Source organism: Prunus avium, chromosome 4, assembly GCF_965620075.1.
Source record: "Prunus avium chromosome 4, drPruAviu1.hap1.1, whole genome shotgun sequence".
Lineage (NCBI taxonomy): Eukaryota > Viridiplantae > Streptophyta > Magnoliopsida > Rosales > Rosaceae > Prunus > Prunus avium.
Genome location: NC_142287.1, coordinates 21,264,850 through 21,279,905, shown reverse-complemented (window position 1 = coordinate 21,279,905; position 15,056 = coordinate 21,264,850). Strand labels below are relative to the sequence as shown.

Here is a 15,056-nt window from a genome sequence, read left to right as displayed (position 1 = left end):
GCTAGCTCTTTACGAAACTCAGGGGCGGATGTGGGAAGTTATGCAAATGGTGGTACATCCCTGGGATGCGGTGGCCTTGCTATTGAAACAAGTGGGAGAAGTCAATGAGGTGCATGTGGAAAAGCATACACAAATGCAGAAGCAGAGTGATCCTTATGACCCTAGTGGTGCATCTGGACCTGTCTAGACTAGCCCTCCCCCAAGTTTGGTCAAACTCAATTGCGATGGAGCATGGGAGGCTCAAACAGGAAAAAGGGGGTGGGGTGGGTGCTCCGAGATGGCATAGGCTGCTTCATAAGTGCGGGAGGCTATGGGGAAATGCGTTGTGTCTCTGCATTAATAGTGGAGGCAGAGGTGATACGAGAAGCTTTAACCCAGTGTTTGGAGTTTGGGTTTGACAAGGTGGCAATGGAATCTGACTCACTTAGTTTGATCAAAATGCTCAATCAGGAGGTTGTTATGGATTTGCAGATTGAAGGAATTCTATTTGATATTCAGTGCTTGAGTCAACATTTTCACCAAGTGAAGTTTATGTATGCTCCGAGAAAATGTAACCAAGCTACCCATTTAGTGGAAGCTTATGTTTTTCGTAGTGGTGGCAGGCTTAGCTGGGATATTGTTTGTCCCGAATGGCTGTTTAACTGCCTAGCCCAAGATGTAAACTGTTCTATTCGTATTTAATATATCTTCCTATCTTCGTCAAAAAAGAAAAAAGAAAAAATGATAGACTGCAGCCAGCTGTAGAAATCTTATGTGTGTCACTTGATGGTGCCAAGTAGCTCAACATTTCAATTAACATGTATTCATTTAAATTCAGTAATAATTAAATTTATATTTTCAAACTTATCTTATTCTTTTTATAACTAAATTATCTCCTAAGTCGGCCAAAAAGAAAACAATAATAAAAATAATGGATGTGTCACTGACTTTCCAAACTTTTCAATATTTAACAAAAGTTTGAAAGGAACCCCACTTCAACTCTTCTTTTATATTTATTTTTTTGCTTTTTTGCATATTATATTTTTCTTTTTCTTTTTCTGGGTTTCATAACCAAAAGGGTTTTTCTTCCCAGAAAAGCTCTTATAATGTAATAGTCGACTTATAATTAAGTAATTATTGAATATCATAAAGGTTCCATTTTGAATGAAACGGTCGACTTATAATTAAGTAATTCATATTCAAGTTTTCAGTGTAAATTAAAATTATATTGGTTGAATCTTAGAAATGTTCAGTCCAATATATAGTTGAAAGGAAACTGGAGATTGAATTGTTTGTTGTCTGTATTATTCTCTCTTTGGAGGTGAATACGGAGCGGATCCGATGTCCCCAATTTGGTGTCCCTTCTATATTACAAGTTGACTTATAATGTAAGGACAAATAAAATCATCCTAAATAAGGATTCCCTATTAAATAAGAAAATATTTTCCTGCTCTACCAAGGCCTTGACTCACGCGCAACATATATAATGCAGCAATGTTATAATAATTTTAAAAAAATAATAATAAATAGTTATCCAAAAACACTTTTGGTATGGCCAAAAGTAAATCCAAGCAAAGGTGGCTTTTGGGAACAGACAAGCAAGAGTTCAAAAACTAAAAAATATATATTATTGTAAACGACAATGACACAATAAGAGCTTTCAGATGAGTGCTAAAGCTAGAGCTCGCACGGCTAAAATGTCTTTTTTCCGTACACGAACAAAAAAATGTACCCTTCCCCATCAACTTTTTATTTTTATTTTTACCAAAAAAAATATATCCCTCCTCTATGACATCCACTTGTTTCACTGCCCTCAAACTACCACATACCAAATTTAGGAGGAGCTTACACCACTTACTTCTCTATATACACCTTATTAGTCTCCCCATTGCTCTACCACACGACCTTGGCTCATCCAATGTTTTTCCAATCTCTCTCTTCTTCTTCTCTGTCTTCATCAGTCTCTCAAAAGCTCAGATGGTTCCGGCCATTTACATGTTCGGCGACCCCTTAGCCGATGTGGGTAACAACAATTACCTAAAGATCTCTCTTGCCAAGGTTAATTTCCCACACAATGGTGTTGATTTTCCCACCAAGATAAAGCAACGGGAAGGTTTGGGAATGGCAAGAATGCTGCGGATTTTCTTGGTAAGTTAAATAATTCAATTACTTACATCATCACTCGTGGCTACAGACTGTCTATGCATGTTGTGACAATGAGAGGGTACGTCATGGATATATATAAAATACATAAGTGAGAGATGGGCATAGGCTTTCTTGTAAGTGAGAGATCATAAGTTAATGTGTATGTATCTCTTTTTCGTTTGGCAGCCGAGAAAGTTGGGTTACCAACATCACCACCCTATCTCTAACTTGTATCCAAGTCCAACAAGCAAAAACCGTCCTTCCTCGCCGGAGTTAGCTTCGCCTCCGGAGGGGCTGGAATCTTCAATGGCACAGATGAACAATACGTAAGCACTATTGAAACAAAAGATATTCTCAATAAGCAGTACTCTTCCAAAAAATTAAAAAATATTTCGTTGGCACGTGTAATATATTCCAACAAATTGCTTTACAACCCAATTCATTCTTTCTACATGAGGTGGGATCTATATAAGACCCACTTATGAAAGTCGGTGGAAAATGTCAAGACTGATGTTATTTGTACCATATTTATTGATTACATTATTGATCACTTTTTTAATACAAATTGGTCTCATATATATCAGTGAGACCCACATTTACTGATTATATTGTTTCTAATATAGATAGATCCCACATATATAAGAGTTCGTAATCAATAAATATGGTACAAATAGTATTATTGAATCACATTAAAAAAAAAAAAAGTATTATTGAATGCATAAAGTCCAATGGCTTGTCTATTTTACTTTTGTTGTCACAGCGTCAGTCGATTCCCTTGTCATATCAAGTAAACTACTATTCGCAAGTGTATGAAAACATAGGGCTAGAATTGGGATCCAACAGTGCCCAGGACCACCTATCAAATCTCTGTTTGTCATTGTGATTGGAAGCAATGACATCTTCGGCTACCACCCACGCTCTGCAAGGAAATAACACCCGACCAGTACGTAGATTCCATGGTCTCAAATCTAAAACAACAATTAGAGGTAACAAAACAGACTTTAGCTTAGCTCCATGTTATTTGATGTTATATTGAGATTTCAATTGATTTTCCCTTTGGTTTTTGTTTTGTTTTGGCAGAGAATACATTCTTTTGGCGCTCGAAAATTTGTAGTTGTTGGGACTGCGGTAGTTGGATGCTGCCCAGCTCAAAGGGCTTCAAATGACGGAGAGTGCAACGAAGATGCAAACTCCATGTCTGTCCACTACAATGACAGCCTTAAGTCGATGTTACAGCAATTGAAAGCAGGATTGCACATAAACTACACCTTCTTTGAGACTTACAGTGTCATCACTGACATCATTCAAGACGCAGCCTTAAGTCGGTATTTATCTTATTTTCCTACTCCACTAGTCTTTCCCGCATGTAATGTTATCAAACTGAAAAGTAAGCGCGTGCATTTGTTATTCGCCAATTTCCCTAGATACTAAGTGCGTGCATTCTTATTCGCCAATTTCCCTATAAACTTCTTTTTTTAGTTAACTTGACTGAGAAATTCCAAATTCCATATGCCATTCCAGGATTTACAAAGACCGAAGCGGCATGTTGTGGTATTGGAAGCTTAACGCCATCGCTGCTTGCCTGCCAGTTTCGTCTTTGTGCTCCAAGAGAAGGGACTACGTCTTCTGGCACCGATTCCATCCTACAGAGGCAGGCAACTCATGGTAGCTTGGTGGACAAACTTTTCGGTGGTCCTTCAGAATACACATTCCCAACGAATGTGAAGGAGTTAATTGCTCAATAAAACCTCAAGGAAGCATACTCCTAATGAAAGACCCCCGCCCACCTTACCTTCTCAATGGGCCAATCGATTTTTCAGATGCAATAGAAAATTCAACATGTAACTTTAGTTTGCTTATAGAATACGAAACAATTATATACCAGCATCGCGCTTCACATGATTGTTAAAAATAAAAATAAAAAATAAAAAAAACTTCAATTTTAATATTCTACTTAAGAGGAAAAAATGATATATAGAAGAACTATCTGACCTAATGAATCAACCTTTCTCTTCAATGGAGAAGGGAAAGTATTGCTGGCCTGCCAGACGCAACTTTCAACCTTTCTGCATTCACAATGTTGGCGAAATTTTCTGCAAAGCGAAGTATAAAGTTTCCTAAGATTAGAAGCAACTGTTATTTAAATACTTAATTTCAGATTCATATTCTTACTTACAAGACAGGTGGCTTAAAAAAAGTTACCTTTAGTGCTTGTTTAGGACTCAGTTGAAAATAAGCCCTGAAAAAACAGATCTATATCACCTTTGTGAAAATCAAATGCCAACATCTTGTCCACCAGATTCTGCATTTAAATTAAGCAAAAAGAAACAAATTAAAGAAAAATTCTACAATTATAGCTGAAGGATATGAACGGAAAATTTAATTCTGGCTTCTTATGAACTTGTTACTCTATATAATGTTATGTTTCATATCTCAATCTGAGATTCCGTTTTGGGATTGAAACCTGGTATTGCTGATCCTGAGCTGATACACTCTCATTGCACAATCGCTCAACGTGTTCATTGTTTCCAAGAGCTTCCAATATAAATGCTGCTCTCTTAATAACTTCCTCTGGGACACCTATGTAAACAATACAAACAGTTCAACTAGAAAACTGAAGCTGCCACCAAGAGTTCCTTAAGATTTTAGTCCAGGGAAGGAAATACATGTATGTGAACCCAAAGACTCATTTCATTCATCTGTGTGTGTGTGCATGCTTGTGTCTGCGACGAGAACTCAAAAGATCTTTTTCTCCCAATTCTGGAAATCAGGAACACAAGTTTTAAGCTCCAAAGAGGTACCAGCAAGTAGCGCACAATGCAGACCTGCAGGATGTAAACAGACTGTGATTCCAAGGCATCCCAAACTTACATAGATGCAAATACATACGTTTATATACATATATACAAATGCTAAGACATTTTCCAATTAGTAATTTAATAAGGCACTTATCATGTTTTAAGCCATTGAATCAAGCAAGTGCATTATTAAAAGGCTGACCGGTGAGAACCTTAGCATCCCCATCCCCATCCCCCCTCTTTCCATATATATGCATGTATTCACTCACCATAGCTTAGAAGGGCATGCCCAGGAACTAGCCTGCAAGAAATAAAAATCAAAGCTTTCAGTCAAAGACACTTGTCTCTCTACTATTTGCTTTGCCAAGCCTCCTTGGTATCGATTGTCAACTGACTCCTTCAGTTGAAGACCATTCTCGTTGCACTAACACAGTTCCGATCCTTACTCGATTGTCACCCATCGCTTAGTTCTGTTTTGAACTAGAATTGATACAAGGTGGTGGCAACGTGTAGTTCTGATCGATCTGTTTTATTTACTTTCACTTGTTTTTTCATTGTTTTATTTACCTTTATCGCCATTTACGTTGTATTGAAGTCCTTATTTGTCTTAAGGCATAAAAAAGAATCTCAATTCAATAATTTACCATTCAATTCACAGTCTTTCGATTAGAATCGGTTTACTTGGTGTGTAAATTCTCTTATTTATTTATATGTCCGTCTATTAAAATTAATTAATTGTTAATAATAGTTGGTTGGCAAGTCGCACTTTCCCAAAATATGCTCTATGATTTTGTTCAGGGTAAACAAAACAACTACAATAATTGTTTGAATAAATTTTGTGTGGAAATACCATATCATTGACCATAGATATGTTCCCACGCATCAAAGATGAATTGAAATTAAAATGGACCCAAAAAATCAAAAACCATTTCAAACGGAACAAAGAGTGTGACACCGATCCTTGGACTAGTCCACATTTCACTCATTATTTTGTGATGGTTGAATTGAACAACTCATTTTGTAGCGCACCCCATTTTCATTGGTAGCCAGCCCCTCCACTAAGCTTTGCGGTGGCGTCGCATTCTCATCTGAGAATTCCTTCTTGGGGTTTTTTTCCTTCTTCTATTTGGATTGATTCATAGAATTAGTAATGATATGCCCTATTTACCTACACCTAAGCTAGAGTTAATGGATTACATGCTCACTTATCCAAATTAATTACTCATACTCTTGTTCAAAGCATCCGGTGTTAGATCTTTTCTTAGTCATATTCTGACCTCACCAAACTGAATTACATACTCACGAAACTTGTCGACATCTCAACCAACAAAAAAGATTATAATTTTTTATAAAAAAAAACAAGGGAAAGGATTATCAAAATCACAAAGATAAAACTATGACCTTTTGTGATTATGAAAGGCTATGTCTTTGTATGGATTCTGATTTCGAACCGTCAAAGTAGCTATTTTTTCTTTCACGCAAAGAATTATTAGAAAGATGAATATGTTCTAAGTTATAAAGTTTTTTATTTATCTGAAATTATACTATGAGTTCAAAAGAAATTACATTATCAAAACTTGCCATTAAAAAAAAGTTACAAAACTATGAAAAATATAAGTTGTGTGCACTTCCTCTCTAGCCGCACAGACCTTGAGGGGGGAGGAGGTCACTGTTCCTCCTCCTCCCCTCTCCTCTCTTCCTCCCTTCCTTTTGCTGCTTGGATGCACAAATCACCCTCTCTTATTTTTCCCTCTCTTGTCCTCTCATCTTCTTCCCACTCCATCTCCCTTCACTTCTTAACCGCCCATCCCCTCACCTTCCCTCTCCTTTTTTTTTTTTTTTGTTTGTTTGTTTGTTTGCAAATTTAGGGTTTGGGGACGACATAGATGCCTTTGTTGGATCGTTTTTTAGCTCTCGGGTTCTAGCTCTTGATTTACTTCATGTGTTTTAGTTTTAGTTTGTAATAAGTGCATCAACTCTTTTTGAGTTTGTTGCGTGTTTGTAGTCTCTACTTGTAATTTTTTACTTGTGAGAGTTTAAACATTGTAGTTTGCAGTTGTAATTTTGTACGTTGTGGTTTTATATCGCAATTTCTTTGGCCCTTTATGGCTATGTGTGGAGGTACACTTGTGCGTCTTTAATTTTGTACTAGCTACGGCTGCCTGAATTATAAATGCAATATATCGTCTTTATCTCAAGAAATTTTAAAAAATGAATATAATCATACATGTCGCAAAAGTAAAATGACTTAAATCAACAACAACAAATGTGTGAATTACAGGGAACTTAAATATTTTTAGTTTTAGACTTATCCCAAATTTTCTATATTTATTTTGATGTACATATATGTTTTATAGTAATATTTAATAATTCAGGTGTACATATCTCTATCCATCATAAAAGTCAAAACGGAAAACGTACAAAATTGCAGCATATAAAAATTGGGCAACGTAGTCTTTTGAGTAATCAGATGGATAGAAAATACACAAAAATACAAACAAACGTTCCAATAAGGAAGAGCAGAAACATGAAGAAGCAAAGCTTGGTGCGTGGAGTGTTGGGCGGTGGTCAGACTGCTGCCAGCTTGTGGGGGCAGCTTGTGGGGGAAAATCTTGTGGGGGCAGCTTCTTCTGTCATTTGATGTGGTTCCAATTAGTTCAACATTTCAGTTAACTTGTATTCAAATCCACAATTCAAACTTATCTTAAAACATTTTTATATATTATATTTTTCTTTTCCTTTTTGTGGGTTTCATAACGAAAAGGGTTTTTTCTCCAGTACAAGTGATAGTCTATAAATTATAAGGGAGGAAGTTTTTCACACGCATATAATTACGATGTCATGAAGGTTTGAACCTGAGACCACTAGTCTACAACTCAAGGCCCTTTTCCCACTACCCCGTTGATCCCAGAAAAGCATTTAAAGTTAGAACTCGTGTACAAATTATTGGATATCATTAAGTTCCCGTTTGACATTGCTTATTTGGAGTGATAATTGATTTTTTTTTTTTAATTTTGGGAAACCCAGCCCGTTTGGGAAACTATAAAAAAAATCACTTATTGTTAAAAATTGTTGTAAGAGAAAGCTATAAGTGAAAGCAGCTAATGAGGTGCTTTCATTCTCTGATTATGCAGGAATCAATTTCGAAGAGACGCTGGGTTTAATGATTTTGCGGCAATCATTTTCTAATTATGCGGGAATTAGTACCAACAACACTTTTAACAAAAATTTTACCAAACGTCAAACTGCTTTCTCTCATAGCTGATTTATCTCACAGCAAATTTGACAGTGATTATTTTTACAGCACAGCAATGCCAAACTGACTCCCTTTTGGATGAAAAAGGTCTATGTATGGGTAAGTAATTCGGATTTGAGTTTTCAGTGTAAATTTAAATTATATTTATTGAATCTTAATGTTCGATTCAATATATAAGCCATTAGCAATGCTACAATTAAAATTTTAAAAATTAGTTATCCAAAAACACTTTTGGATGGGCAAAGTATTTCCAAACAAAAGTTTATTTTGGGAATATATATGTGTGTGTGATGACAAGCAAGAGTTCAAAAACAAATTAATATATGTGATGACAATGATACAATAAGAGCTTTCATATGAGTGTTAGACTAGAGCTAAAGCCCACGCGGCTAAAATGTCTCCCTTTCATACACGAAAAAAACAATGTAGCCTTCCCTCATCAACTTATCTCTCCTCTATAAGAAGAGGACATCCACTTGTTTCACTTGCCCTCAAACTATCACACAACAAAAATATCACCCACCAGATTTAGAAGGAGCTTACAACACCTATTGCTTGCTACCATATGACCATGGCTCCTTCCAATGTTTTTCCAATCACTTGCTTCTTCTTCTTCACCTTCTTCTCTGTCTTCATTTCTCTCTCAAAAGCTCAGATGGTTCCGGCCATTTACGTATTCGGTGACTCCTTAGCCGATGTGGGTAACAACAATTACCTAAAGATCTCTCTTGTCAAGGCTGATTTCCCTCACAATGGTGTTGATTTTCCCAACAAGAAAGCAACCGGCAGGTTTGGAAATGGCAGGAATTCTGCCGATTTTCTTGGTAAGCTCAATATATTTCAATCACTTACATCATCACTCGTGGCTACAGACTGTCTATGCATGTTTTGAGAATGAGAGAGAACCTCCTGTGTATATATATATAAGTGAGATGGGTTTACGGTTCTTGTAGTAAGTGAGATCTCATATGTGTATGTATCTCTTTTTCGTTTGGCAGCCGAGAAAGTTGGGTTGCCAACATCACCACCCTATCTCTCACTTGTATCCAAGTCCAACAAGCAAAATTTCTCCTTTGTCGCCGGAGTTAGCTTCGCCTCCGGAGGGGCTGGAATCTTCAATGGCTCAGACGAAAAATTTGTAAGCACTAAGAATATATATATTGAAATAAATAAAGATATAACGCACTCTTTCAACGAAAAAATAAAATCAAAAAATTGAACAAATATTTCTTTTGCACGTGTAAAATATTCCACCAAATTGCTTTACAACCCAATTCATTCTTTTTACATGAGGTGGAATCGGTACAAGATCCACTTATGAAAGTTGGTGAAAGATGTTATTAGAAAAGTTGGTTCCAATCCCAACTCAGCTAAGTTATGCCGGATGTCTAAGAGTGATGTTATTTGTACTATATTTATTAATTATTTTGTTTATCACGATTTTAATATATACGGGTTCCACATATATTTGTGAGGTTTGTCTCTATTATAGAGATTAGCAAAGTTGTCAATAAATATGACACAAATAATATTATTAAATCACATAAGAAAAGAAATATTATTGAATGTGTAATATATAATGCCTTGTCCATTTTACTTTTTGTTGTCACAGCGACAGTCAATTCCTTTGTCATATCAAGTAAACTACTATGCACAAGTGTATGAAGACATTGGGCTAGAATTGGGATCCAACGGTGCCCAAGACCATCTATCAAAATCTCTGTTTCTCATTGTGATTGGAAGCAATGACATCTTTGGCTACTTTGACTCATCCAAGCTCCGCAAGGAATCAACACCCGACCAGTACGTAGATTCCATGGTCTCAAATCTAAAACAACAATTAGAGGTAACAAAACAGGCTTTAGCTTAGCTCCGTATTTGATTGATGTTATATTGAAATTTCAATTGCACTTCAATGTTCAACATTTTCCCTTTGGTTTTTGTTTTGTTTTGGTAGAGAATAAATTCTTTGGGCGCTCGAAAATTTGTAGTTGTTGGGACTGCGCCAGTTGGATGCTGCCCAGCACAAAGGATTTCAAATGACGGAGAGTGCAACGAAGATGCGAACTCCATGTCTATCCGCTACAACGACGGCCTTAAGTCGATGTTACAGCAGTCGGAAGCGGCATTGCACATAAAATACACCTTCTTTGAGACATACGGTGTTTTCTCGGACCTCATTCAGAACGGCTCTTCTTACGGTACTTACATCTTACTTACCTACTCTACCAGTTTTTCTCGCATATTATGTTATCAGACTGAAAAGTAAGCCGTGCATTCTTATTCGCAAATTTCCCCATATATACAACTTTTTTAGTTAACTTGACCAAGAAATTCCAAATTGTGTATGCCATTCCAGGATTTACGGAGACCGAAGCTGCATGCTGTGGTTTTGGAAAGCTTAACGCCGACTCTTTTTGCCTGCCGATTTCGTCTTTGTGCTCCAACAGAACGGACCATGTCTTCTGGGACAAATTCCATCCTACAGAGGCAACGCATAGTATCTTGGTGGACAAACTTTTTGATGGTCCTTCACAATACACATTCCCAACGAATGTGAAGGAGTTAATTGCTCTATAAAAGCTCAAGGAAGCAGACTCCAATCACGTTTTCATATGCAATAGAAAATTCCACATGTAACTTTATAGCATATTTATAGAATACATACAGATGTAGTTCTTAGGCTAAATGCGTGTGTATAAAAAGAACAGAGAATGAATGATGTTTACTTTCACTTGTTTTTTCATTGTTTTATTTACCTTTATCGCCATTTACGTTTTATTAGAGAAATTATGAAGTCCTTAGTTGTCGTAAGGCATAAAAAAGAATCTCAATTCACAGTCTTTTGATTAGAATCGGTTTACTTGGTGCGTAAATTCTCTTATTTATTTATATGTCCGTCTATTAAAATTAATTAATTGTTAATAATAGTTCGTTCGTCGCACTTTCCCAAAATATGCTCTATGACTTTGTTCAGGGTAAACAAAACAACTACAATAATTGTTTGAATAAATTTCGTGTGGAAATATTTTGATGTGACCATATCATTGACCAAGATATGTTCCCACTCACCAAAGATGAATTGAAATTAAAATGGACCCAAAAAATCAAAAACCATTTCAAACGGAACAAAGAGTGTGGCACCGATCCATGGACTAGTCCACATTTCACTCATTATTTTGTGAGGGTTGAATTGAACAACTCATTTTGTAGCGCAACCCATTTTCATTGGTAGCCAGCCCTCCACTACCAATGAAAATTCCCATTTTCTCGTTGCACTAGCACATTTTCATTGGTAGCACTCCACTACTAAAGCTTTGCGGTGGCGTCGCATTCTCATCTGAGAATTCCTTCTTGGGTTTTTTTTTCTTCTATTTGGATCGATTCATAGAATTAGTAATGATATGCCCTGTTTACCTACCATACCTATAAATAATATTATAAAGAAAACTTGTTAACTGACCTATTCATTAATTCTTTTGAACCCATGTGACGAGAGAGATAATACACAATGCCTTTAAGATTTACTTTATATTATAGTGTTGTTCATGTATATTAAGGATGTTATCCATATTTAAAAAGTTCATTCTTCATTAATATAGGGTATGTAATTTTGTTATTAGAGGAGAAACATAAGTTGTCAAATGGAGTAGATAATTTTCGTGATTAGAAAATTTACAATAGGATAGGATGTAGTGATATGGTGGAAGTAGAAATTAATTGTTGTTTTTCCTAGCTAATACAAGCTTTTAAAAGGGAGAATTAAAACATGAGATTGAACGCATGGATAAATGCTCTTAGCTAGGGTAGTTGAAAATCTCTACGACAAATTAAAGGAAAAAGAACTATTTACATTAATTACATGTTAACTCATACCTTGTTTACAAACTATGACATTAATTATAGCTGCACATACCTTGAGGAGATCACTATTCCTCCTTCTCCCCTCTCCTCTCTACTTTGACGCACAAATCCCTCTCTCCTTCCCTACATTTTCCCTTCATGTCCTCTCATCTCCTTCCCACCCAACCTCCCCTCCCTTCCCTTCTTACCCGCCCATCCACTCACCTTCCCTCCACTTTTGCTTTTTTTTTTTTTTTTTTTTTTTTTTTTTTTTTTTTTTGCATATCTAGGGTTTGAGCTCTTGATTTGCTTGGGGACCACGTGACTACCTTTGTAGGTTTTGCTGGGTTGTTTTGCAGATTTCGTGTTCCTGATTTACTTTGTGTGTTTTTTGAGTTTAATGCATGTTTGTAGTCTCTACCTGTAATTTTTTACTTGTGAGAGTTTAAAGATTGTAGTTTGTAGTTTTAGTTATGTGCTTTTGAGGTGCTTTTGCAAGCTTGCAACTTTTATGTTGGAATTTCTTTAGCCATTTGTGTGGAGGTACATTTGTGTGCCTGATGTTGCCAGTGGAGTCATTCGTATTTGGATTAACCCTTTGTGGTTATTGCACTTCCGTATTTGTAATAACCTTGTGTGGTTATCTGTATTTGTATTGGTTCTTGTGGCTGATGGCCTTTGTGCTTGAATTATAAATACAATCTATTATCTTTGTCTAAAAAAAATATGAGATTGGAACTTTCTCACCCATCTCATTGACACCTAAGCTAGAGTTAATGGATTACATGCTCACTTATCCAAATTAATTACTCATACTCTTGTTCAAAGCTGTTCGGTTCATTTTTACACATGATTTTTCATGTTATTCACCCACTATTTTGAGTTAGTTCTTGACATTTTATAGCTTTTTACTTCCTTTTTGTGTTTTCTTAGATTTTACCTTGGTTGGAATGAAAATGAGCTAAAAGTGCATTATTGGTTATAAACTTTGTTTTTGTTCATTTTCGTAGGTCAACTTCTTGGCCTGGGATCAACATGCTCTGGTGCTCGGATGAGGTCATGATCTTCATGAAACTTGTTCCAATGGATGTTAACTACAACATATCCAAATTTGAGCTCCATTGGACAAGTATTGCCTATCCAACCAATCCATCATGTTACCACAGCTCTGGAAATCCGAAGTAGTCCAGCTTTTACCTCCAATGTGTCACTTGATTCTTCTTGTTACCATAACACTTGGTAACAAGAATTTACCTTAGTGAAAGAGATATTTTCTGAGGCAAAGAGCATATTTTCAAGGACAAAGCTTCATCATGGCAAGGGGACAATGGGTGAAGGCTTTGGAGGAAAGAATGAATTTTATATTCAAAGTGTGAGCTGTAAATTGATGGGCAAGGGAAAGGTGAGTGCAATCTGAAGTATGAGAGGCTTTTGAACGTGGGTAACTTGGGCATTCTATTATTCCACAATTTGCAGAGATTTTGGAGCTGGAGATGAAGCTTGGAGCTAGGGAGCTCAAGGAGGAAGACTAGGGCAACAAAGCAAGAAGTGGAAGAGATTTCCACCATTGAAGACCTTGAGCTCCCATGTTCACAAAATCTGTAACTTCTTTCTAGTTTTGTTTTGAGTTTGTATTTGAAATAAGTATGAGGAACTAAACTCCATAGCTAGGGCTTAGGTTGAAGCCCTAAACATGATTACCTTATTGTTTTGATGCTTGAGTGTATGAATTTCTAGATATTGTTGATGAATTCCAATTCACCAAATTAATCTATCCTTGATGTATGTTCTTCTTTGATTGATCACCTTTGAAAGCATGCTTCTTGAGATTGTTGGGATTATGTGTATCTTCATGTTATCCTAAGCAATAAATGGATGAAGTAAGAATCATCCATGTGAATTGGTTTCTTGAATACCTAATGTAAACACCATGCTATTAGGGTTCTTGTGATGTTCATATTCTCTTTGAACTTAATGGGTTTTTCTTGTAATTGAATCAAAGTACTAAGCACACCTAGATTCGATTATAGGGAAGGCACAAGTATTGTAGCACTCGTACTGCACTTTACGTACATTAGAGAGAATCAATGCGTCTTGAGCCACTCGTACTGGTCTTGATTGCGAACATCTTCAACAACACGTTTAGAGTTCATCACTTGAGTATTCATGAACATTGGTAGAATTGTTTAGGGTGGATTCCGAAACCCTAGTGTTTGTTACATTTTAATTTCACAATTTGATAATTCATCTCTGCCATTCTCATTTAAATTCAAAGTCCATTTACTTTCATGCAATAGAAATAGGTCACTTGAACCAAACCAAACCCCCCCCCCCCCCCCCAAATGTGTGTGTGAGTTGTGTGTTTGATACGTTGTGTGTCTTGTTTACTGAATTCTGTTTATTTTCGTAACTGTTTTGGACTTTTGGTCCGCGTTATGTTCTTCGTTTTTGTGTGCTGAATCCAACCGTATAAAGAACGTGAAATTTGGATAAACGGTTGGAAAGTTATAGGCAAAACACTGGACAGAGGTCGAAACTGGAAAAACAGAGAAACGAATCTGCCCAAAAACGACCGGTCGTCACTGTTCAGGAGACCGGTCGCACATGAATCTGCCCAAAACGACCGGTCATCACTGTTCACGACCGGTCGTCACTGTTCACGACCGGTCGTCACTGTTCATTTTCACTGTTCACCGCACTGTTCATGGCACTGTTCACAGGTGATAAATAGGTGATAAAAGGGTGATAGAAAGTGCTGTTTCTGTTTTTCTTTGGTTTCTTGTATTGTTTCATTTCTTTTACATTTCTTTACTCATTTTTAGTTTCCAATTTGCGTTTGTGCATTTGTGGTGTGTTAAATTAGTGTTCTTTACGTACTCAAATTAGAACTTATAGGAAGCCGACAAGTTCTTCGTGGGATCGACCCCGTACTTACATAATCTATACTTCATTAGATTCGTGCACTTGCGGGTATTTTTAATTGGTTGTTTGCACATTAATTTGTGTCCTTTTAGGAATGCAACAAAAGCATCCGG

At 36.5% G+C, this 15,056-nt stretch overlaps 3 protein-coding genes and 1 pseudogene across 3 annotated transcripts; 3 read left to right on the top strand and 1 right to left on the bottom strand.

Moving 5' to 3' along the window:
* The first annotated feature begins 231 nt into the window (after positions 1-231).
* Positions 232-681, top strand: LOC110747193 (uncharacterized). Its single transcript, XM_021947379.2, has one exon. It carries the CDS (start codon positions 232-234, stop codon positions 679-681), a length of 450 nt encoding a protein of 149 aa, XP_021803071.2.
* Positions 682-1,893: 1,212 nt separating this feature from the next.
* Positions 1,894-3,869, top strand: LOC110748628 (GDSL esterase/lipase At5g55050-like; annotated as a pseudogene).
* Positions 3,870-4,144: 275 nt separating this feature from the next.
* LOC110765894 (DNA mismatch repair protein MSH5-like) lies at positions 4,145-5,383 on the bottom strand. Its single transcript, XM_021969138.2, has 6 exons — positions 5,334-5,383; positions 5,192-5,223; positions 4,926-4,949; positions 4,589-4,704; positions 4,327-4,426; positions 4,145-4,217 (listed from the first exon to the last, which is right to left on the bottom strand). Exons 1-5 carry the CDS (start codon positions 5,381-5,383, stop codon positions 4,340-4,342), a joined length of 309 nt encoding a protein of 102 aa, XP_021824830.1. The 3' UTR covers positions 4,145-4,217; positions 4,327-4,339.
* Positions 5,384-8,567: 3,184 nt separating this feature from the next.
* Positions 8,568-10,918, top strand: LOC110747356 (GDSL esterase/lipase At5g55050-like). Its single transcript, XM_088251577.1, has 5 exons — positions 8,568-9,002; positions 9,177-9,316; positions 9,791-10,024; positions 10,136-10,379; positions 10,538-10,918. The coding sequence occupies exons 1-5, from the start codon at positions 8,744-8,746 to the stop codon at positions 10,756-10,758; spliced, it is 1,098 nt and encodes a 365-aa protein (XP_088107703.1). The 5' UTR covers positions 8,568-8,743; the 3' UTR covers positions 10,759-10,918.
* Positions 10,919-15,056: the final 4,138 nt, after the last annotated feature.

What these genes read in the sequence shown, in the direction of transcription:
- LOC110765894 (XM_021969138.2), bottom strand. Translation starts at nt 5,383, where the DNA reads ATGGGTGACAATCGAGTAAGGATCGGAACTGTGTTAGTGCAACGAGAA. An exon ending in GCATGCCCTTCTAAGCTATG is followed by an intron (nt 4,950 to 5,191) that starts GTGAGTGAATAC and finishes TACATCCTGCAG; the next exon opens with GTCTGCATTGTGCGCTACTT. An exon ending in CTCAGGATCAGCAATACCAG is followed by an intron (nt 4,427 to 4,588) that starts GTTTCAATCCCA and finishes ATTTAAATGCAG; the next exon opens with AATCTGGTGGACAAGATGTT.
- LOC110747193 (XM_021947379.2), top strand. Translation starts at nt 232, where the DNA reads ATGGGAGGCTCAAACAGGAAAAAGGGGGTGGGGTGGGTGCTCCGAGAT.
- LOC110747356 (XM_088251577.1), top strand. Translation starts at nt 8,744, where the DNA reads ATGACCATGGCTCCTTCCAATGTTTTTCCAATCACTTGCTTCTTCTTC. An exon ending in GAATTCTGCCGATTTTCTTG is followed by an intron (nt 9,003 to 9,176) that starts GTAAGCTCAATA and finishes TTCGTTTGGCAG; the next exon opens with CCGAGAAAGTTGGGTTGCCA. An exon ending in ATGGCTCAGACGAAAAATTT is followed by an intron (nt 9,317 to 9,790) that starts GTAAGCACTAAG and finishes TTGTTGTCACAG; the next exon opens with CGACAGTCAATTCCTTTGTC.